At 47.5% G+C, this 23,650-nt stretch overlaps 1 protein-coding gene across 2 annotated transcripts in view; it reads left to right on the forward strand.

The window, feature by feature from the left end:
• Positions 1 to 23,650, forward strand: part of MMEL1 (membrane metalloendopeptidase like 1) — a 240,207-nt gene that overhangs the window by 161,904 nt on the left and 54,653 nt on the right. For both annotated transcript variants that reach the window (XM_056544305.1, XM_056544304.1), the window contains exons 8-12: positions 8,792 to 8,857; positions 14,558 to 14,692; positions 14,794 to 14,883; positions 17,147 to 17,283; positions 23,184 to 23,277. In XM_056544305.1, coding sequence (XP_056400280.1) covers positions 8,792 to 8,857; positions 14,558 to 14,692; positions 14,794 to 14,883; positions 17,147 to 17,283; positions 23,184 to 23,277 — 522 coding nt within the window. The remainder of the gene's footprint in view (positions 1 to 8,791; positions 8,858 to 14,557; positions 14,693 to 14,793; positions 14,884 to 17,146; positions 17,284 to 23,183; positions 23,278 to 23,650) is intronic.

A 23,650-nucleotide genomic window follows, 5' to 3' on the forward strand; every position in this document is an offset into this window, starting at 1 on the left:
ATCCAAAGGATAGGGGATAAGATGTTAGATCGCCGCTGTCCCGCTGCGGGGGACCCCCGGCATCCCCGCTGCGGCACCCTGCTATCATTACTGCGCAGAGCGAGTTCGCTCTGTGCGTAATGACGAGCAATACAGGGGCCGGAGCAGCGTGACGTCATGGCTCCGCCCCTCATGACATCACGGCCCGTCCCCTTAATGCAAGTCTATGGCAGGGGGCGTGACGTCCACCACGCCCCCTCCCATAGACTTGTATTGACGGAGCGGGCTGTGACGTCACGAGGGGCGGAGCCATGACGTCACGATGCTCCGGCCCCTGTATTGCCCGTCATTACGCGCAGAGCGATCTCGCTCTGCGCAGTAATGATAGAGGGGTGCCGTAGCAGCGATCCCTGGGGTCCCCAGCAGCGGGACCACGTCGATCTGACATCTTATCCCCTATCCTTTGGATAGGGGATAAGATGTCTAGGGGCGGAGTACCCCTTTAAGCCACACCCACCGATATTATTGGCAGATAATTTCCTTGACCAAAAAAGCTGAAAGGGCCATTTTTGGCTGACAATGTTAAGCAGATGAAATTTCGGTGCACCCCTAACCTATACAATAATGTATAGACTGTTGCACTTACATTACAAGTGTCTTATGTACATTAATATGTAGAAGAAGGAGAAAGCACTCACCAATCAGCGAGTCAGTCGTATTCTTTAATGCAGCTCCACATGAACAGCTTACAAAACTATGGTCAGAAGAGTTGTAATACAAGTGCAGAGGCGTGAATGAGGCGACATCTCATCACAATGACGCCTCTTCCGTCCTTCTTCAAAGGTGACCTTGTGACATGAAACAGGCTGTCTCCTCATCCACACCCCTGCACCTGTATCACCACCCTTTCCCGGGGTTCTGACCATAGTTTTGTATGCCGTCCTGTTTATATGGAGCTGCAATGAAGAATACTATAGTCTCGCTATTCATTTTATTCTTCTCCATCATTTAGAAACCAAAATAAAGTTTACCAAGTTTACCAAAAAATAATGCAACTCTATATTTTTGCTAAGAATCTTAAAGCGATTCACTCAATAAAATAGAAGAATTCACAAAATCCTAAAACCTCCTTTGAAGATTTGTAATGGTCATAAAGAGTATGTGATGTTTCCGCAGAGCGTTGCACCTCATTGACCTGTTGTGTAACAGGTTGGTATATTGTGGCTCCACAATTATATGCCTTAATGTGCCGTCACCGGCCGGGGCTCATACATCTGCTCCAGGTCATGTGAATGGGATTTTACGGCTAATATACAACGCTCCTACAATTATTAACATTGGGACTGTAAAAACACAGGAAAATCTGTATTTATAACAAGGTTTAAAGCCTGAAACCTTGTCAAAGGAGGAAAATCTAGAAAATAAAGATTCTGAACCAAATACAATGTAAAGTATAGGACAGTGATCTTCAACCTGCGGACGTTCAGATGTTGCAAAACTACAACTCCCAGCATGCCTGGACAGCCGTTGGTCCGCAGGTTGAAGACCACTGGTATAGGAGGTAATACTCACGTGTCCCCGCCGCTCCGGACCCGTCACTGCTCGTCACCGCTGCCCTGGATGTCGCCCTCCATTGCTGTCGCCTCGTCCGCGGGGTGTCCCCGTCGCTCCGGAACATCTCTGCTGCCGGGTATCCTCGCTCTCCGTCGCCGCCGTCACGTCGCTGTGCACGCCGCTCCTATTGGATGACGGGACGGCGTGCGCGACGACGTGATGACGATGAAGGAGAGCGCCGGCCATGCATGGGCTCCCGGCACGGAGCAGACACCGAGGAGGTAGGTAAGGTCTTTCCCGGTGTCCTGTAAGCTGTTCGGGACGCCGCGATTTCACCGCCGTGTTCCAGAACAGCCCAACTGAGCAGCCGGGTTAGTGTCACTTTCGCTTCAGATGCGGCGGTCAGCTTTGATCGCCGCGTCTGAAGGGTTAATACAGGGCATCACCGCTGTTACGCCGAGCGCTCCGGGTTCCCGCTCCTCCCCGGAGCGCTCGCTTCTCCCCCTCCGCTGCAGCGCTCCGGTCACGTCCTCTGACCCGGGGCGCTGCGATCCTGCTGTCAGCCGGGATGCGATTCGCGATGCGGGTAGCGCCCGCTCGCGATGCGCACCCCGGCTCCCCTACCTGACTCGCTCCCCGTCTGTTCTGTCCCGGCGCGCGCGGCCCCGCTCCCTAGGGCGCGCGCGCGCCGGGTCTCTGCGATTTAAAGGGCCACTGCGCCGCTGATTGGCGCAGTGGTTCCAATTAGGGTTATCACCTGTGCACTTCCCTTTATTACCTCACTTCCCTTGCACTCCCTTGCCGGATCTTGTTGCCTTAGTGCCAGTGAAAGCGTTCCTTGTGTGTCCCTTGCCAGTGTTTCCAGACCTTCTGCCGTTGCCCCTGACTACGATCCTTGCTGCCTGCCCCGACCTTCTGCTACGTCCGACCTTGCTTCTGCCTACTCCCTTGTACCGCGCCTATCTTCAGCAGCCAGAGAGGTGAGCCGTTGCTAGTGGATACGACCTGGTCACTACCGCCGCAGCAAGACCATCCCGCTTTGCGGCGGGCTCTGGTGAAAACCAGTAGTGGCTTAGAACCGGTCCACTAGCACGGTCCACGCCAATCCCTCTCTGGCACAGAGGGTCCACTACCTGCCAGCCGGCATCGTGACAGTAGATCCGGCCATGGATCCCGCTGAAGTTCCTCTGCCAGTTGTCGCTGACCTCACCACGGTGGTCGCCCAGCAGTCACAACAGATTGCGCAACAAGGCCAACAGCTGTCTCAACTGACCGTTATGCTACAACAGTTGCTACCACAGCTTCAGCAGTCATCTCCTCCGCCAGCTCCTGCACCTCCTCCGCAGCGAGTGGCCGCTCCTGGGATACGTTTATCCTTGCCGGATAAATTTGATGGGGACTCTAAGTTTTGCCGTGGCTTCCTTTCCCAATGTTCCCTGCATCTGGAGATGATGTCGGACTTGTTTCCCACTGAAAGGTCTAAGGTGGCTTTCGTAGTCAGTCTTCTGTCCGGAAAAGCCCTGTCATGGGCCACACCGCTCTGGGACCGCAATGACCCCGTCACTGCCTCTGTACACTCCTTCTTCTCGGAAATCCGAAGTGTCTTTGAGGAACCTGCCCGAGCCTCGTCTGCTGAGACTGCCCTGTTGAACCTGGTCCAGGGTAATTCTTCCGTTGGCGAGTATGCCGTACAATTCCGTACACTTGCTTCAGAATTGTCCTGGAATAATGAGGCCCTCTGCGCGACCTTCAAAAAAGGCCTATCCAGCAACATTAAAGATGTTCTGGCCGCACGAGAAATTCCTGCTAACCTACATGAACTTATTCACCTAGCCACTCGCATTGACATGCGTTTTTCTGAAAGGCGTCAGGAACTCCGTCAAGATATGGACTCTGTTCGCACGAGGCGTTTCGTCTCCTCGGCTCCTCTCTCCTCTGGTACCCTGCAATCTGTTCCTGTGCCTCCCGCCGTGGAGGCTATGCAGGTCGACCGGTCTCGCCTGACACCTCAAGAGAGGACACGACGCCGTATGGAGAACCTCTGCCTGTACTGTGCTAGTACCGAACACTTCCTGAGGGATTGTCCTATCCGTCCTCCCCGCCTGGAAAGACGTACGCTGACTCCGCACAAAGGTGAGACAGTCCTTGATGTCTACTCTGCTTCTCCACGTCTTACTGTGCCTGTGCGGATGTCTGCCCCTGCCTTCTCCTTCTCTACAGTGGCCTTCTTGGACTCTGGATCTGCAGGAAATTTTATTTTGGCCTCTCTCGTCAACAGGTTCAACATCCCAGTGACCAGTCTCGCCAGACCCCTCTACATCAATTGTGTAAATAATGAAAGATTGGACTGTGCCATACGTTTCCGCACGGAGCCCCTTCTTATGAGTATCGGATCTCATCATGAGAGGATTGAACTTTTGGTCCTCCCCAATTGCACCTCGGAGATTCTCCTTGGACTTCCCTGGCTTCAACTTCATTCCCCAACCCTGGATTGGTCCACTGGGGAGATCAAGAGTTGGGGGTCCTCTTGTTCCAAGAACTGTCTAAAACCGGTTCCCAGTAACCCTTGCCGTAACTCTGTGGTTCCTCCAGTAACCGGTCTCCCTAAGGCCTATATGGACTTCGCGGATGTTTTCTGCAAAAAACAAGCTGAGACTCTACCTCCTCACAGGCCTTATGATTGCCCTATCGACCTCCTCCCGGGTACTACTCCACCCCGGGGCAGAATTTATCCTCTCTCTGCCCCAGAGACTCTTGCCATGTCCGAATACGTCCAGGAGAATCTAAAAAAGGGCTTTATCCGTAAATCCTCCTCTCCTGCCGGAGCCGGATTTTTCTTTGTGTCCAAAAAAGATGGCTCCCTACGTCCTTGCATTGACTACCGCGGTCTTAATAAAATCACGGTTAAGAACCGCTACCCCTTACCCCTCATCTCTGAACTCTTTGATCGCCTCCAAGGTGCCCACATCTTCACTAAATTGGACTTAAGAGGCGCCTATAACCTCATCCGCATCAGAGAGGGGGACGAGTGGAAAACGGCATTTAACACCAGAGATGGACACTTTGAGTATCTGGTCATGCCCTTTGGACTGTGCAATGCTCCTGCCGTCTTCCAAGACTTTGTCAATGAAATTTTTCGTGATCTGTTATACTCCTGTGTTGTGGTATATCTGGACGATATCCTAATTTTTTCTGCCAATCTAGAAGAACACCGCCAGCATGTCCGTATGGTTCTTCAGAGACTTCGTGACAACCAACTCTATGCCAAAATTGAGAAATGTCTGTTTGAATGCCAATCTCTTCCTTTTCTAGGATATTTGGTCTCTGGCCAGGGACTACAGATGGATCCAGACAAACTCTCTGCCGTCTTAAATTGGCCACGCCCCTCCGGACTCCGTGCTATCCAACGCTTTTTGGGGTTCGCCAATTATTACAGGCAGTTTATTCCACATTTTTCTACCATTGTGGCTCCTATCGTGGCTTTAACCAAGAAAAATGCTGATCCCAAGTCTTGGCCTCCTCAAGCAGAGGACTCCTTTAAACGACTCAAGTCTGCCTTTTCTTCGGCTCCCGTGCTCTCCAGACCTGACCCTTCCAAACCCTTCCTATTGGAGGTTGATGCCTCCTCAGTAGGAGCTGGAGCTGTTCTTCTACAAAAAAATTCTTCCGGGCATGCTGTCACTTGTGGTTTTTTCTCTAGGACCTTCTCTCCAGCGGAGAGGAACTACTCCATCGGGGATCGAGAGCTTCTAGCCATTAAATTAGCACTTGAGGAATGGAGGCATCTGCTGGAGGGATCAAGATTTCCTGTTATTATCTACACCGACCACAAGAACCTCTCCTACCTCCAGTCGGCCCAACGGCTGAATCCTCGCCAGGCCCGGTGGTCTCTGTTCTTTGCCCGATTTAATTTTGAGATTCACTTTCGTCCTGCCGATAAGAACATTAGGGCCGATGCTCTCTCTCGTTCCTCGGATGCCTCAGAAGTTGATCTCCCTCCGCAACACATCATTCCACCTGACTGCCTGATCTCCACTTCTCCTGCCTCCATCAGGCAGACTCCTCCAGGAAAGACCTTTGTTTCTCCACGCCAACGCCTCGGAATCCTCAAATGGGGTCACTCCTCCCATCTCGCAGGTCATGCGGGCATCAAGAAATCTGTGCAACTCATCTCCCGCTTCTATTGGTGGCCGACTCTGGAGACGGATGTTGGGGACTTTGTGCGAGCCTGCACTATCTGTGCCCGGGATAAGACTCCTCGCCAGAAGCCCGCTGGTTTTCTTCATCCTCTGCCTGTCCCCGAACAGCCTTGGTCTCTGATTGGTATGGATTTTATTACTGATTTACCCCCTTCCCGTGGCAACACCGTTATTTGGGTGGTCGTTGATCGATTTTCCAAAATGGCACATTTCATCCCTCTTCCTGGTCTTCCTTCTGCGCCTCAGTTGGCTAAACAATTTTTTGTACACATTTTTCGTCTTCACGGGTTGCCTACGCAGATTGTCTCGGATAGAGGGGTCCAATTCGTGTCTAAATTCTGGAGAGCTCTCTGTAAACAACTCAAGATTAAATTAAATTTTTCCTCTGCATATCATCCCCAGTCCAATGGACAAGTAGAAAGAATTAACCAGATCCTGGGTGATTATTTGCGACATTTTGTTTCCTCCCGCCAGGATGACTGGGCAGATCTCCTTCCATGGGCCGAATTCTCGTATAACTTCAGGGTCTCTGAATCTTCCTCCAAATCCCCATTTTTCGTGGTGTACGGCCGTCACCCTCTTCCCCCCCTCCCTACCCCCTTGCCCTCTGGTCTGCCCGCTGTGGATGAAATTTCTCGTGACCTTTCCATTATATGGAGAGAGACCCAAAATTCTCTCTTACAGGCTTCTTCACGCATGAAGAGATTCGCGGATAAGAAAAGAAGAGCTCCCCCCGTTTTTTCCCCTGGAGACAAGGTATGGCTCTCCGCTAAATATGTCCGCTTCCGTGTCCCTAGCTACAAGTTGGGACCACGCTATCTTGGTCCTTTCAAAATTTTGTCTCAAATTAATCCTGTCTCTTATAAACTTCTTCTTCCTCCTTCTCTTCGTATCCCTAATGCCTTTCACGTCTCTCTTCTCAAACCACTCATCCTCAACCGTTTTTCTCCCAAATCTGTTCCTCCCACTCCTGTTTCCGGCTCCTCGGACGTCTTCTCGGTCAAGGAGATTTTGGCTGCCAAAAAGGTCAGAGGAAAAAATTTTTTTTTAGTAGACTGGGAGGGTTGTGGTCCTGAAGAGAGATCCTGGGAACCTGAGGACAACATCCTTGACAAAAGTCTGCTCCTCAGGTTCTCAGGCTCCAAGAAGAGGGGGAGACCCAAGGGGGGGGGTACTGTTACGCCGAGCGCTCCGGGTTCCCGCTCCTCCCCGGAGCGCTCGCTTCTCCCCCTCCGCTGCAGCGCTCCGGTCACGTCCTCTGACCCGGGGCGCTGCGATCCTGCTGTCAGCCGGGATGCGATTCGCGATGCGGGTAGCGCCCGCTCGCGATGCGCACCCCGGCTCCCCTACCTGACTCGCTCCCCGTCTGTTCTGTCCCGGCGCGCGCGGCCCCGCTCCCTAGGGCGCGCGCGCGCCGGGTCTCTGCGATTTAAAGGGCCACTGCGCCGCTGATTGGCGCAGTGGTTCCAATTAGGGTTATCACCTGTGCACTTCCCTTTATTACCTCACTTCCCTTGCACTCCCTTGCCGGATCTTGTTGCCTTAGTGCCAGTGAAAGCGTTCCTTGTGTGTCCCTTGCCAGTGTTTCCAGACCTTCTGCCGTTGCCCCTGACTACGATCCTTGCTGCCTGCCCCGACCTTCTGCTACGTCCGACCTTGCTTCTGCCTACTCCCTTGTACCGCGCCTATCTTCAGCAGCCAGAGAGGTGAGCCGTTGCTAGTGGATACGACCTGGTCACTACCGCCGCAGCAAGACCATCCCGCTTTGCGGCGGGCTCTGGTGAAAACCAGTAGTGGCTTAGAACCGGTCCACTAGCACGGTCCACGCCAATCCCTCTCTGGCACAGAGGGTCCACTACCTGCCAGCCGGCATCGTGACAACCGCGATCGGTGATGTCCTGTATTAGCCGAGGGTCCCGGCCGTTGATGGCCGCAGGGACCGCCGTGATAGGACAGGGTTTTAATGTGTATTTTCAGTATAAGACGCACCGACTCCCCCCCCCCCCCCCAGTTTTGGGGAAGAAAAAGTGCGTCTTATATGGCGAAAAATACGGTATAAAAAGATTCATTTTTTTGTTTAAGGAGAACTCCAGTATCTAAAACTTTTATTTAAATAAAACCATCACCACAAGACAAATAAATAGTGTTATCAGGAATTGTTCTGCCTTCAGCATGTTTTTTGATTCACCTCTGACAGGAGGTTGTGTAGTCCTCTCATTGTTACTGTAGTGTTGTCTCAGCAGCTCCCAGGCTCCTCCCTTTCTTCTGACAGGAAGTTAAGTAGTCCTTTCATTCTCAGTGCAGCCTTGTCTCACCAGCTCCCTGGCTTTTCCCTCTCTTCTGACAGGAAGTTGTGCACTCCTCTCATTGTCAGTGTGGAGTTGTCCCAGCTGCTCTCGGGCTCCTCCCTCTCTCCCAAGATGATGCATCATCCTCTGCTGTCTCGGAAAACATGGCTGAACCTTGTCTCTGAGCTCTAGCCCTACCCCCCTGTGTTATGTCATAACCTATAGCCAGCCCCTACAGTTGACATCGCCATGTCATACATATATATCTTTATTGGCATTGACATTTTGGTAGAATGAGGTGTGGTTACAGCATGCTGCCTTCCACTGAACAATGTCAAAAGCAGAGTAGCAGACAAGGAATGAATACAGCAGGTACTGCAAACTGATTGATTTTACAATATTCTGCTGTGAAATAAGATATTCAGCAGCAGATCTGGGCGGTGGACTGACACTCCTTCCAGTCCTCCACCCAGATCTGCTGCTGAATATCTGATTTTCTCCAAAGTCCCAACTCCACATAGTGGTTTCTTCTTCTGGACCATCATTTTTGGGGAGATCCTGAGACCACCAGAGGATCCTCCAGTGCCTTGGTGGGTCAGATGGACGCTAGAAAGTAAATATCACTATTGTTGCAAACACCTTGTAAGATTAACTCTATCTTGTTTTACCCATTAACTCTCAGTAACAATAGGATGACTTCTCGGTAGGATCCACCTTAATATATCAGATACCACCACCCATGGAATGAAGATATTCTCTTTTTGTTCTCAGATAGACCAGCCCAGCCTCGGAATGCCTTCCAGAGATTACTACTTCAACAGTGGAAATTATCAGCGGGTAAGTGGAATATTAAAATATTATGTTAAAATTAGAGTTGAGCAAGCCAAGCCCTCCGAACCGGTATTCAATCCGAATTTCGTGGGGACCACCTCTCGCCAAGCTTTCAAACATTGCTAGTTTCTGCTCGTGCAAACCTGGCAATGTCAGGGCTAAGCTGTGCCTGCAGCTAGACAGCCGCCGGTACAGCTCATGCTTTAACCACTAACTGGGCTTTGTGCTATGCTCAAACTCGGTGAATTAACTCTTTGGGCGGAGGGGGTTGTATACATTATACCACCTTGACTGTGTACCGACGATCACCTTCCTGGACTAAGGGTTCATCTTCTGTAGCCCTGCCTCTAATTATGATGTCACTATAGGCGGAGCTACAGAAGAAGATCACAGGAATAAGGTTGGTATGTATGAGTCCGTTCACAGGGCAGGTTAGGCATGTTAAAAACGTGAGCAGACCCTTTATGGCAATGTGTTCCCAAACAGGGAGCCTCCAAGCTTTGGTTATCTGGGAATGATGGGGGTTGTAGTTTAGCAACAGTTGGAGGCTCCCTGTTTGGAAATATGCCAAGTCCCAGGGAAGAGCACCCTAAATATACTAACCCATTTTGGTCCGCGCCCACCCTAGTAACGTCAGGCTGTTGCTGCTTGGTTGGTATCTAGCTGAGAATGAAAATACTGGGAACAAAACTACGTATCTTCAGTCTCAGCCAGATACAAACCAAGCAGCAACAGCCTGACATTACCAGGGTGGCCAAGAACCATTGTTACTGGCCTTCCCCTGTGTAAATAATATCAGCCTGTTAATGCCTAGGCCCAGCAGCACCATTTTTGATGGTCTGTGCTGTTGATATTGGCAATTCCCGGTACCCCTGTGGCGGGGGGTACGGGGTAATAATTGGGGGTTAGCGCTAGCTGTTTTTAGTGCTAACGCTAAGCCCTGGCTTATAAAGGAACTCCGTCTCTAAGACGGCTTCCACTACTAAGCCTGAAATGTAAATTAGGGATAAGTGTCTGATCACGGGGGTCTGAACGCTGGGACCCCCCATGATCTCCTGCATGGGGCCACGCCTCTTCTATTTATCTCTATGGGAGAGGCGAGGACGCATGCATCCCCGCGTTTGTCGACCTCAGTGAGGCAGACAAAACGCACATTAGCCGGCGCACAGTGTGGCAATGCTAGGGCCCTGTACGGGAGATTGCGGGGGGTCCCAGCGGTCGGATCCCCCCGCCAAACCCCCCCCCCCCTGCGATCAGACACTTAGGGTATAACTTTATTTCACTGCAGATCACCTTTAACCACTTTATTTCAATAAAAAGAAAACGATAGTCCTCGACATAGTCCACCGAATCCGATCATAGTCTACCGCATACACACATCTGAAATGAGAAAGAAAGAAAAACACAAAAAATGGGTTAGTACATTTTGGGTGAAGTCCCATCATGCATGCTGCGGCTCCATTCACTCGGGGGATAGCAGACCTCCATTCTTGTGATCGGTGGGGGTCCTAGCAATAGTGGATAACTATTAACCTTGGGATAACCTCTTCAATGACTGCTATGAGTCCACCCTCTGCAGCTCAAATGATCCCTAGAACGAAAAGACCTTAGTTCTAGAAAAGCCCAGCAGCTCTGATGCTTTTTGGTTGTAGTATTGGACTCCTGGTGACCGCCATATAAACATACTTTCTAGTGCAGATAATTTGTTTGTTTAGTCCCCTCTCCAGGTGGATATTACTGTTTTAGTCATCTTCTCCTCAAAGACAGGCAAATGACTCTCTGAACTCTCTTTACAAGGAGCCATTATACGCTATTATCGATATAAAACCCATATGTTCCCCGGGAGACTCAATACAGATGGCAGATTGGTTAGACGCAGGCCCGTTGTAGCACAGTAATCCTATCCTTGTGCCTGGATCGACTCTCACGTTCTTACTTATAGTGGACTTGACCCTTTTTTTGTACTTAACCTTTTCGTATCACTATTAAGTCAGTTTTCAGGTATAAAACAGTAGGAATCCCAACGTCCTGAGGATATTAACAACTATACGCAGCGGGGCTTCCGGTCTGGTGCTATAAATTACTCGATGAGCAGAGCAGGATCCTGATAAAAGCCATATGTATTGTACAGTGCCGGGGAGAACGGCTCTCCCAGTGGATTGACTTTCCTCTCGTAAATCAAGGCTTTCATTTTTTTCTGTAATTTAGCTGCAAATTATATAACTAGTTGTCCTATTATAGTCATCCAAAGTGCCTCATACAAATCTGTTTCTTTCTGGAGCCAGTTGATATATAAAAAAAAACGTTTTTTCCAGGATAAGCCCTTTAATGAACCATATTTCAGGTCCAGAATACTGATTTACAACTTTTTACATTCATTCACACTGGATATCATCCTTTTCTATCTGTTTATCTATTTATCTATCCATTTTCACTCTTCACGATCCTTTGAGGACTGGTTCACTATATTTTTTAGGGTTTAGGTTACACCAGTTAATGTTGGGAACTCTCTTACTGTATGCTTTAGTGGGCTTCACCACATCTTTATCCATTAAAGGGGTACTCCGGTGGAAAACTTTTTTTTTTTTTTTTTAATCAACTGGTGCCAGAAAGTTAAACAGATTTGTAAATTACTTCTATTAAAAAATCTTAATCCTTCCAGAACTTATGAGCTGCTGAATACTACAGAGGAAATGCTTTTCTTTTTGGAACACCGAGCTCTCTGCTGACATCATGACCACAGTGCTCTCTGCCGACATCTCTGGCCATTTTAGGAACTGTCCAGAGCAGCATATGTTTTCTATGGGGATTTTCTCCTACTCTGGACAGTTCTTAAAATGGACAGAGATGTCAGCAGAGAGCACTGTGCTCGTGATGTCAGCAGAGAGCACTGTGTTCCAAAAAGAAAATAATTTCCTCTGTAGTATTCAGCAGCTAATAAGTACTGGAAGGATTAAGATTTTTTAATAGAAGTCATTTACAAATCGGTTTAACTTTCTGGCACCAGTTGATTTAAAAAAAAAAAAAGTTTTCCACCAGAGTACCCCTTTAATATGATAAAAGGTTCTCAATAGTAAGACCCTCAAAATCTAAAATACCAAGGAGATAACCATCAGCTAAGAGATAGTGGTCCGTACAGGACAAGTCCTTTGAAGAACAAGAAGACTCCAAAGGATAGGGGATAAGATGTCTGATCGTGGGGGTCTTGATGCTGGGACCCCGCGATCTCCAGGCCGGCACCACGGCGTTCAGAACAGTGGTTTCAGGTGGGTGTGGTCATGATGTCATGCCACACTCCCTCCATTCATGTCTATGAGAGACTTCGTCATGCCCCCTCCCATAGACATGAATGGAAGGGCCATGGCGTGATGCCCGTGAGCGTGGAGTGATGTCACGACCATGGCCGCCCGAAGCTGGAAGTCTAGAGAAGACTTCTCCCGCTTCTCAGGACTTCCAGAAAAATCACCCGGCTGACGCCCAAGGATGCTGCTAACTATATCCACCAGAGCAGTGTTCCCCATCCTGTGGCCCCCCGGCCTTCAGCTGAAGGGGCATAATAGGGAATAATTGTGAGTTTGTCACAGGTGGGTAGTCATAGGTTTAGAAGCACTGCTCTAGAGTCATTCTAAAATAGTTTATTTCCCTAGACAGTGCACATAGACTCCTCTGTAAAGTTTGCATTTGTTAAAGGGGTACTCCGCTGCCCCAGTCTTCGGAACATTTTGTTCCGAACGCTTGCAGCAGGTGGCGGGGGGTCGTTATGTCCCGCCATGTCCCCTCAATGCAAGTCTATGGGAGGGGGCGTGGCTGCCGCCACGCCCCCTCCGATAGACTTGCATTGAGGGGGCGTGGCATGACATCACAAGGGGCGTGGGCGTGACGTCACGACCCCGTCGCCCACACCCAGCGTTCAAATGAATGCAGGGTGCTGCACAGAGATCGCGGGGGTCCTCAAAGGATAATGAAGAGTGAAAATGGATAGATAAACAGATAGAAAAGGATGATATCCAGTGTGAATGAATGTCACAGTAAAAAGTTATCAATCAGTATTCTGGACCTGAAATATGGTTAATTAAGGGGGTTATCCTGGAAAAAAAACCTTTTATATATATATATATATATATATATATATATATATATATATATATATATATATATCAACTGGCTCCAAAAAGTTAAACAGATTTGTATATTACTTCTATTAAAAAATCTTAATCCTTTCAGTACTTATGAGCTGCTGTAGTTGAGTTGTTCTTTTCTGTCTAAGTGCTCTCTGATGACATGTGTCTCGGGAACTGTCTAGAGTAGAAGCAAATCCCCATAGCAAACCTCTTCTACTCTGTGCAGTTCCCAAGACAAGCAGAGATGTCAGCAGAGAGCACTGTTGTCAGACAGAAAAGAATAACTCAACTTCAGCAGCTGATAATTATTGGAAGGATTAAGATTTTTTAATAGAAGTAATTTACAAATCTGTTTAACTTTCTGGAGCCAGTTGATATGAAAAAAATTTTTTTTTTTCCTGGAATACCCCTTTAAGTGTAAATATAATAGTTTATTTCCATAGACAGTGCACATAGACTCCTCTGTAAAGTATGCATTAGTTAAAGGGGTACTCCGTTTGCAGCATGTGGCGGGGGTCGTTATGTCACGCCATGTCCCCTCAATGCAAGTCTATGGGAGGGGGCGTGGCGTGACATCACAAGGGGTGTGGGCATGACGTCACAACCCCGCTGCCCACACCCAGCGTTCTAAATGAACGCTGGGTGCTGCACAGAGATCACGGGGGTCCCAGCGGTGGGACCCCCGCGATCAGACATCATATCCCCTCTCCTTTTGGATAGTGGAATAGATGACTAGGAGCGGAGTACCCCTTTAATATGGACTTATCAGACCAGCAGCCTATATTGTTTAATTCTGTCTAGGTTAACCATGTGTTTAATTTTGAATAGGAATGTCCCATTTTTTCTTTCTTTTTAGACTGTCCTGTCCTTTTTGCTCTGGGGTCATATAGAGAAAAAGGAGCCTACAATTATATGGGAGCACAAAAGAGTCTATAACTATATATGGGGCAGTAATGGGGCCTACAACTATTTAGGGGGCCTACAACTATATGAGTCCCTAGCCCGGACAGGAGCAGCAGTGGAGCGCCTAAGCAGCATTATTGCTAGGTAGCTGGGCTGCTTTGGGGTCACATAGAGGAGATGGGGCCTGAAACTAAATGGGGGCACAAAGGGATCATGGGGGCAGAAATATGGGCCTACATCTATATGGGGGACACAAATGGGGCCTAAAACTACATACGGGGGCCTACAACTATGTATGGAGGCCTACAACTATATGGGAACACAAAGAGGGCCTATAATTATATATGGGGCCTACAACTATAGGGGGTAACAAAGAGGGCCTATAACTATATATGGGGCAGTATAAGGGCCTAAAACTATGCATGGGGGGCCTACGACTATATATGGGGGCCTTTAACTACGGTATATGGGGCAATGTAGGGACCTAAAACTATATTTGGTGACCTACAACTATATATATAGCCCCCTCCCGTTTTTGTTATCCAAATGTCGAGTTTTTGTCAAGGAAACCTGACCTGTCTTATTCTATCCCTTTGACAGCTATCTGGTGCTCCAAGCCTCTGTCTACCAAGGAATGATGGAACATGTAGATCCAGTAAAAATGACTCCCATTTCTCCACAGATCAGAGAAGCCTACCTCCAGTTTATGGTCACCATCGCCAAAATGGTACGAGAAGACAAGAACCTCACAAAAGATGACAATTACGTGCAGGAAGAAATGGCGCGCGTTATGGATTTAGAATCAGATATTGCAAAGGTGAAGATTTTTCAACAACCGCTCAATAAGTAAAGAGGTTTCTTCATACAGTTTGCTGGAAAGGTTCATAGTAATTATTATTATATTATTTTTTTTTTTAGGCAACGGCCCCATCTGAGGAACGCAATGATGTCACCTTGTTATACAACAAAATGACCCTCACCGAGTTCCAGCAGAAGTTTGCAATAGATGTAAATTTTAGTTCATGAAGCTTCATACATCAACTTTGACCAGAATGGTTGAATGTGGGATGACCTCTGCAAAGGTCACAGAGCATGCCCAGTAACATTTCCCATTTATATCAATGGGACAGCTCCTGTATATTGTCGCCTATGTCCATGGGGCTCTAAATACTGTTAAAATCAGCTTAGGCAACATGGCCACCCCATTATAATGTACAAAATAAAAAAATTACTATAAAAAATTTTATAAAATGAAAATCAGAAATAGATTAACAAAAAAAATTGACACATTCCCTTTAAGGACAGTCTGGACAACAGAGGAGCTGTTTCTGGAAATAGTAATTTTTTTCTAAGACAAGAGAATTTTCTTGAATAATCCTAAAATCACAAGAGAATATAAATTCCTAAAGGAAGTCTAAGGGCTCAAAATGGGGAAAGGAGTTCAAATATACCTAAAGATCCCATCATGTAGATTGCAATGCCAAGGAAAATGTATTTTAGTGTCCAGACCAGGAGACAAATCTTTATTGATAAGTGGCCAGAGCTGAGCACCTCCTCAGCCCCTCCTCCCACCCATGAGTGACCACTCTTGGGGTTTCCTGATTGGATGCCAGAGCTGTCACTAAGGGGCCAGGAAAGAACCCAATCCACAGAGCTCTGGGCTCTTATCATGAAGGACCGTCTTGTGAGCACTTGCAATTGTTGTACCCACGATGCCACAAGACATTTTTTTTCCGTTATGGAAGATGCCCCCAGTAGGTAGACCCTTAAAGGGGTACTCCCGGGTACTCTGGATGTCAAGCGAAATAAACAACCTGTGTATGGTGTCAGAAAGTATAATAAAGCTAATGTTAGTAGCCATTAGCTATGCCTCCACCCTTGTAAGCTGTGACATCACATCACAGGCTCTTAAAGGGGTACTCCACTGGAAAACATTTTTTTTTTTTAAATCAACTGGTGCCAGAAAGTTGAACAGATTTGCAACTTACTTCTATTTAAAAATCTTAACCCTTCCAGTATGTATTAGCTGCTGTGTGCGCCACTGGAAGTTCCTTTCTGTATGACCACAGTGCTCTCTGCTGACACATCTGTCCATTTTAGGAACCTTCCAGAGTAGTAGCAAATCCCCATAGCAAATCTCTCTCCTGCTCTGGACAGTTCCTGATGTGGAAAGAGGTGTCAGCAGAGAGCACTGTAAAAGACTAATGGAAAGTCAGACTGAAAGGAAATTGAAAAAGAAAAGAACTTCCTTTGGAAAATAAAGCAGCTGATAAGTACTAGAAGGGTTAAGATTTTAAAATTGAAGTGATTTACAAATCTGTTTAACTTTCCGGCACCAGTTGATTTAAAAAAAAAATGTTTTGCAGGGGAGTACCCCTTTAATGCATAAAGATTCCTCTACTCACCTCATCCTGTCTGCACGGAACCACACCAGTGATGTGAAGTTGGAGTTGGTATTACTGCTCATTAGATTTATGACTCATTGCATAAGGCAAAGCTGTTCTCCATCACACTATTTTCCATCAGAACAGGCTCACTGCTACCTTATCTAATGACCAGTGATGTGAAGGGGGAGCTGTTATTACTGTTCAATACATTCATGACTCATTAGATAAGGTAGCAGTGAGCCTGTTCTCATGGAAGCTAGTGTGATGGAGCTTCATGCCGCCTTATGTAACAACTCAACTTCCAAATCTGTTTAACTTTCTGGAGCCAGTTGATATATAAAAAAAAGTTTTTTTCCTGGAATACCCCTTTAAGTATTCGGCTCCAATCTCTGTCCTTTATATGGGGCTGTCAGCAGTTCCCTTTAAAGGGGTACTCCGCTGCTAGATAGCTTGTCCCCTATCCAAAGGATAGAGATAAGATGGCTGATTGTGGGGGTCCCGCTGCTGGGGCCCCCTAAGATCTCTCGTCAGAGACACGCCCCCTCCCATAGACATAAATGGAGAAGGCATGGCGTGACATCACAAGGGGGCGTGACCGTGATGTCACGATCACGGCCTCCGGCTCCGATTGTTCTGAACAAAATGTCCAGAGCACTGGAGCAACAGAGAACCCCTTTAAGTCATCTTCGGAGTAAATCCCGATACAGACTCTATTACATCTACCATAAGGGTTGTTGCCTAATTTTTGTCATGAACACTTCGACAAACTAAAAGGAGTCAATGGCTCTTTTTGGAGTAATTTCGGGGGGGGGGGGGGGTGTACTTTATTATACTCCAATTCTAACAAACCATCGCTGTTACATATTCTATATTCTTCATTTCAGACTTTTAACTGGACCAACTTCATCCAAGAAGTAATGGCTTCTGTCAGCATTCAGCTCCATCCTGAGGAGGAAGTCGTGGTCTATGGGGTTCCCTATCTAAATCAGCTGAAACTGATTCTCTCCAATTATTCGGCGAGGTAATTACTCTTCGTATATTTTGTTTTCTGGTATTTATGTTGAAAGACTCGGCTCTCATCAGGTTTTGCGCGGTCCCATTGTAATCTGTAGGGGCCTTATAATGAGAGAGTAATGTGCCGGAGGTATTTGATGGTTGACTGCAACTCTGTGTATACGGTATATATATATATATATATATATATATATATATATATATATTGTAACAGTTCATTTCCATTGTAGGGTTTACGGTATTAATGGACTTTAAATGACCTATATAGAGATAATATGACCACCCCAGTGTACTGCAGGGAACATTGCAGAGAAGGGCAATGAGCCATGCCAAATAATGAGAACAAAGCTAGAATTTATACGATGGCTTAAAGGGGTACTCCACTGGAAAAATTTATTTTAATTTTATTTTATTTTTTTAATGAACTGGGGCCAGAAAGTTATACAGATTTGTAATTTACTTCTATTTAAAAATCTTGATCCTTCCAGTACTTATCAGCTGCTGTATGCTCCACAGGAAGTTCTTTTCTTTTTTTTTTTTTTCTTTTCTGTCTGACCACAGTGCTCTCTGCTGACACCTCTGTCCATGTCAGGAACTGTCTAGAGCAGGAAAGGTTAGCTATGGGGATTTGCTCCTACTCTGGACAGTTCCTAAAATGGACAGAGGTGTCAGCAGAGAGCACTGTGGTCAGACGGAAAGGAAATTCAAAAGGAATGGAACTTCCTCTTGAGCATACAGCAGCTGATAAGTACTGGAAGGGTTAAGATTTTTAAATAGAAGAAATTTACAAATCTCTTTATCTTTCTGGAGCCTGTTGATTAAAAAAAAAAATGTTTTCCAGTGGAGTACCCCTTTAAACATGTAAAATGAAGCAATTTTTAATATATTCATGGCTAAAAAAAATCTTTGACCGTTTTGTCAATCAGCTTCCTATTCTTCTATTTGTAGCTTAGGGTAAGTGCACATCTTTGTCCGAGTCCTTTCTAGTGACAAATCAGAGACCTCTATGGACACCAAAGGGTCACAACAGGTCCTTTTGATTTAGAATGGGCTCCGTCGGGTTTCCGCCTGGCGTTAACTGTTTTTCCCTTAAAGGGGTACTCCGGTGCTTACAAATCTTATCCCCTATCCAAAGGATAGGGGATCAGATGCCTGATCGCGGGAGTTCCGCAGCTGTGGACGCCCAGGATCATGCACGCGACACCCCGTTTGTAATCAGTGCCCGGAGCGTGTTCGCTCCGGGTCTGATTACGGTTGACCGCAGGGCCGGCGGCGTGTGACGTCACACCTCCGCTCCAGTATAACGTCACGCTCCGCCCCCGTGTGACGTCACGCTCCGCCCCTCAATGCAAGCCTACAGGAGGGGGCGTGATAGTCACACGTCACATGCCGCCGGCCCTGCGGTCGACCGTAATCAGACCCGGAGCGAACACGCTCCGGGCACTGATTACAAACGGGGTGCCAAGTGCATGATCCCGGGGGTCCCCAGCGGCTGGACTCCCGCGATCAGGCATCATATCCCCTATCCTTTGGATAGGGGATAAGATGTGTAAGCACCGGAGAACCCCTTTAAGTCTGAACTGCAGTATTTTTTTTCTCCGCTTATCACCTATCTTCTCTATGGACCTAGGGTTGCCACCTGGCTGGTATTTCCCCGGCACAGCCGGTATTTTGGCCACCCTGACAGTATTTATCCAACCAATCCTTCAACTCCCGGAATATTGCACCATATACTATACCAGTGTTTCCCAACTAGTAAGCCTCCAGCTGTTGCAAAACTACAACTCCCAGCATGCTGGGAGTTGTAGTTTTGCAACAGCTGGAGGCACCCCGGGTTGGGAAACACTGACCTATACTATATACTACTATATAGTCCAACAGGCTTGGAGTTGTAGTTTTTCAACAGCTGGAGGCACCCCTGGTTGGGAAACACTGACCTATACTATACTACTACTATATAGCCCAACATGCTGGGAGTTGTAGTTTTGCAACAGCTGGAGGCTCCCTGGTTGGGAAACACTGACCTATATTATATACTACTATATAGTCCAACATGCTGGGAGTTGTAGTTTTCGTTTGGGGCAGCTGCTGAGCCACAGGTTGTATCAGGGCATGCTGGGAGTTGTAGTTAGTAACTAACTGCAACTCTTAAATTTGATTTAAAAAAGTGATAAAGTCACATCAAAACAAAAATGGTCCTGTTCAAAACTACAGATCGGGACGCAAAAAATGGATATAAAGAGAAATAAAAAGTTATAGGGGTCAGAATAGGACAAAATTATCCCCCGCATATGTGTATCCTGTGATTTTACGCACATATATAGTTATATAGTTCTTCTGAATGGAGCTTAACCCCAATTTGAACCTGAAAATCTCCACCCAAGGGTGCGTTCACACATACGCAGATTTGATGCGCAGGATTTTCTGCTGCAGATTTCATTGTAAACTAAATGACTGAGCACAGCTTCTAATTAGCAGTTACAAATCCTGCGCATCAAATCTGTGCAGGATCCTGTATGTGTGAACCTACCCTAAAGGGGTATTCCGTCTTTATACATCTTATCCCCTATCCAAAGGTCCCGCCGCTGTCCAAAGGTACCCCCGCAATCTCGGTGCAGACCCCCAGGCATTCTGTGCCAGGCGCTGCCTCCAAGACGGAGACATGACGTCACGGCCGCGCCCCTATTGACGTCACGGCACGCCCTCTCTATTCATGTCTATGGGAGGGGGCGTGATGGCCATCACGCCTCCTCCCATAGACATGAATGGGGGGGGGGGTGGCTTTATGTAACTAGGGGCATGGCAGTGACGCCGGAGGCATGCTGGGAGTTGTAGTCTTGCTGCAGCTGGTGGTCTACAGCATAGAAACCACTGCAATCTTTAATTTTTGAAAAAGCCTCTGAGAAATGAAAGAAGCGACCTGATTGGTTGCTATGGGCGACTTAGCAACTTTTCCTCTGGACAGGTTTTGAAAAATCTCCCCGATAGTCTCTACAGGAGACTGGAAAAGCTGGGTGACAGGTATGTGTTATTTTAGTATGTGTAGGGTGGGACCGGAAGATTACCCGTCTATCCATAGGATGGAGGATAACATGTTGATCGGTGACAGTCGGACCGCTTGGACTCCTCTGTCCTCTGGTGACCTCACTCGGCCTGCGCTAGGGAAGAGGTCAGGTGCCGCTCCTGAAGCTGCGGTCTACATCGGGAGCATTCGCTGGCCGGGGGATCCGGGACAAATGCCGAGGCTAGTGAGCGGATAAGAGAGTGGGCAGCTCAGAAACATGTCCAAACCGGCCACTTTTTAATCCGCACGTAGTGCGGCGGGTACCGCACCTCTACCTGCTGGCAGGGGCCTCGCCAGCAGGTATCGGATTAGGTATCAGGGACATTTGCACAAGTACGAGTACTTGTCCAGTATCGGTATCGGGACATCCCTAATAATTACTGTTGACTTCTGGGAGTCTTTGAGTCTTTGAGCTTCTTCGGGTGCTGTGACCCAACTAAACTTATTTATTCTCCTTTGGATAATTCATAGATAAAGGGGTACTCCGCCCCTAGACATCTTATCTCCTATCCAAAGGATAGGGGCTAAGATGTCTGATTGCTTGGGTCCCGCCGCTGGGGACCCCCGCGATCTCCCTGCTGCACCCGGCGTTCATTTAGAGCGCTAGAGGCGGTCATGCCCACACTCGTGATGTCATGGCCGCGCCCCCTCAATGCAAGTCTTTGGGAGGGGGCGTGACTTCCATCAAGCCCCCTCCCATAAACTTGCATTGAGGGGGCGTAACCGTGGCGTCACGAGCCTCTGCCCCCCATCGCCAGTCATCCGGCATGGAGCGAAGTTCACTCACTGGGGTGCCGCTGCCGAGATCACGGGGGTCCTGTTGCTGGGATAGGGGATAAGATGTCTAGGGGCGGAGTACCCCTTTATCTATAGTTATTAACTAAAATAAATTGTCTATCACCACCACCGTCATCTGTTTTGATGGATTTGAATTTCTAAGTATTATTTTCGTTAATTACATTGAGCGGTAACATTAGAATGTTCCTAGGATGTGACCTCTGGGGAGGATCCAATGCTCGTTCGCTTTTTACAGCGACAATTTATTATTTTTGCTCCCGCGAAGTTCACAGTTTTCTTTTCCTTCTCTGTAACTCATTATGTTCCTAATGACTTGTTTTCTCTTCTAATCCCCGGGTTATTATATATATATGTTATGTCGGATGATGTCACAGGGGCCCCTCGTAAATGAAGCCTCTACCAGGGGGTCCTCACATCCTTAGAGACGTGAAGTGTGCTGTCTAGTTCCTGCCCGTGTTTATGTGCGGAGGCCCCTCACTATAAACAAGACCTAAAATCCTCTTAATTAAACCAAATTTTAGAAAAAGGGTTTCAAGCTTTATTATTGCTGATATTACTGTGACAAATAATTGAGCAGTAGGTCATATACATTGTGTGCGGTGGAGGAGAAGCTACTGAGGGGTCAGTCATGGTGGAAATGGTCAGAAGCATTAAAGGGGTACTCCGCTAACCCAGCGTTCGGGCGAGCGGAGGGGCTTGTTACGTCACGTCCACGCCACCTCAATGCATGTCTATGGGAGGGGGCGTGGCAGTCGCCACGCCCCCTCCCATAGACTTGCATTGAGGTGGCATGGTGTGACATCAGGAAGGTTGTGGCCGTGGCGTCTCAACGCCCGCACCCAACGTTCTAGGGGATAATTTGTCTAGAGGCGGAGTACCCCTTTAAGATCTGGTCATGTGGCAAGTAAGAAAGTGATAAAAAATAAGGCTGCTCGACACCACCAAACTCCTATCAACCGGGGAGAGAAGGTCATGCCACACCCCCTCAATGCAAGTCTATGGGAGGGGGCTTGGTAGCAGCCACGCCCCCTCCCATAGACTTGCATTGAGGGGGCATGGTGTGACATCAAGAGGGGTGTGGCTGTGGTGTCACAACCCCGCCGCCCACATCCTGCGTCTTAGTGGATACGATGTCTAGGAGCGGAGTACCCCTTTAAGACCTGGCCATGTGGCAAGTAAGAAACAATGATAAAAATAAGGCTGCTCGACACCACCAAACTCCTATCAACTGGGGAGAGAAGGTCCTAGACAAAAGGTCCTAGTGCCTCCATTTCATTTTCCTAACTCCAGAGTCAATACCTGGTGGAACCACCTTTCTCTGCCATTTCAGCAGCCAGTCTTTTGGGGAATGTCTCTACCAGCTTTGCACATCTAGAGATGGTCAGAGCAGATGATCCCTAATTTCCTATCATTTACAATGTTCAAGAAGAACCGAGAGGTATTTAGAGGGGGATTTACTTTACTCACAATGTAGGGGGCTAATACATTAAAAAGTACCTGTCCCAAATAAACTTTTCTAAATTAACTCAGGTTATGTTCCCTAAATATTCCTAGCATCCCTCCCACCCTTAAAAAAAAAATTCAGAGCTTTAAAAAGCTGTGTATCTAACCATTCTTTTTTGCTCACATAGTGCAATCTCCCAGCAGAAGAAAGTGGGCGTTTCCCAGCAGGCATGACATCACTGAAGCCTGCTGGGGAGCCACTTCCGCCCAGATATTGTTGCAGTGCTGTGATGAATAGAAGACCTCAGGCTCTGTACAGCTGTCAATCAAGCTCAGTGCAGAGAAGTACTTCCTGAGTTTGGTCTCCTGCCAGGCCGGGAGGAGACCAAACTCACTGTATTAATTGCGGCAGGAAACAGAACAGAGCCACCTGGTGGTCGTTTTTTTTCTATCACATTTTAAACATATTCATGCTGATAATTTCAAAAGCAAGTGAATGGGAAATTGTCTGCTAAGTAATTACACAAATAACACTATATTAAAAGTTTTATTTGGCGACAGGTACTCTTTAACTAATATCTACCTTCTTTCATTCACGCCAGTACTTTGCAGAATTATCTAGTTTGGCGACTGGTTATTGACCGTGTTAGCAGCCTGAGTAGACGCTACAAAGACGCAAGGTCCAGTTACAGAAAGGTAAGGCCATCGTTTCTTATATGTACTAAATACATAATACATGGGAGGTCCGGGACTATAAGGGCCTACTAGGGTAAGGCTCCAGTGTGGGGCTGTTTTTTTTTAGGGTGAGTAACACTAACCAATAAGGGTGTACTAGGGGCACGGATAGGGATACCCCCCCCCCCCCCCCCCTTCACCGCCCTAATCCTTTATAAGCCCACTATTGGACATTTTACATTATATACTAAATGTCATTATTGCTGAATTGTTGTGCATTGTGTGTTTGATGTTACGGTAGTATATACACTAATTGATACATTGGGTCCAAAACTTATTTTTAAATGATTTAGTAAAAGTTAAGTTTTAACCCCTTTATGCACAGCCTCAAATA

Source organism: Hyla sarda, chromosome 10 (genome assembly GCF_029499605.1).
Source record: "Hyla sarda isolate aHylSar1 chromosome 10, aHylSar1.hap1, whole genome shotgun sequence".
Taxonomy (NCBI): Eukaryota; Metazoa; Chordata; class Amphibia; order Anura; family Hylidae; genus Hyla; species Hyla sarda.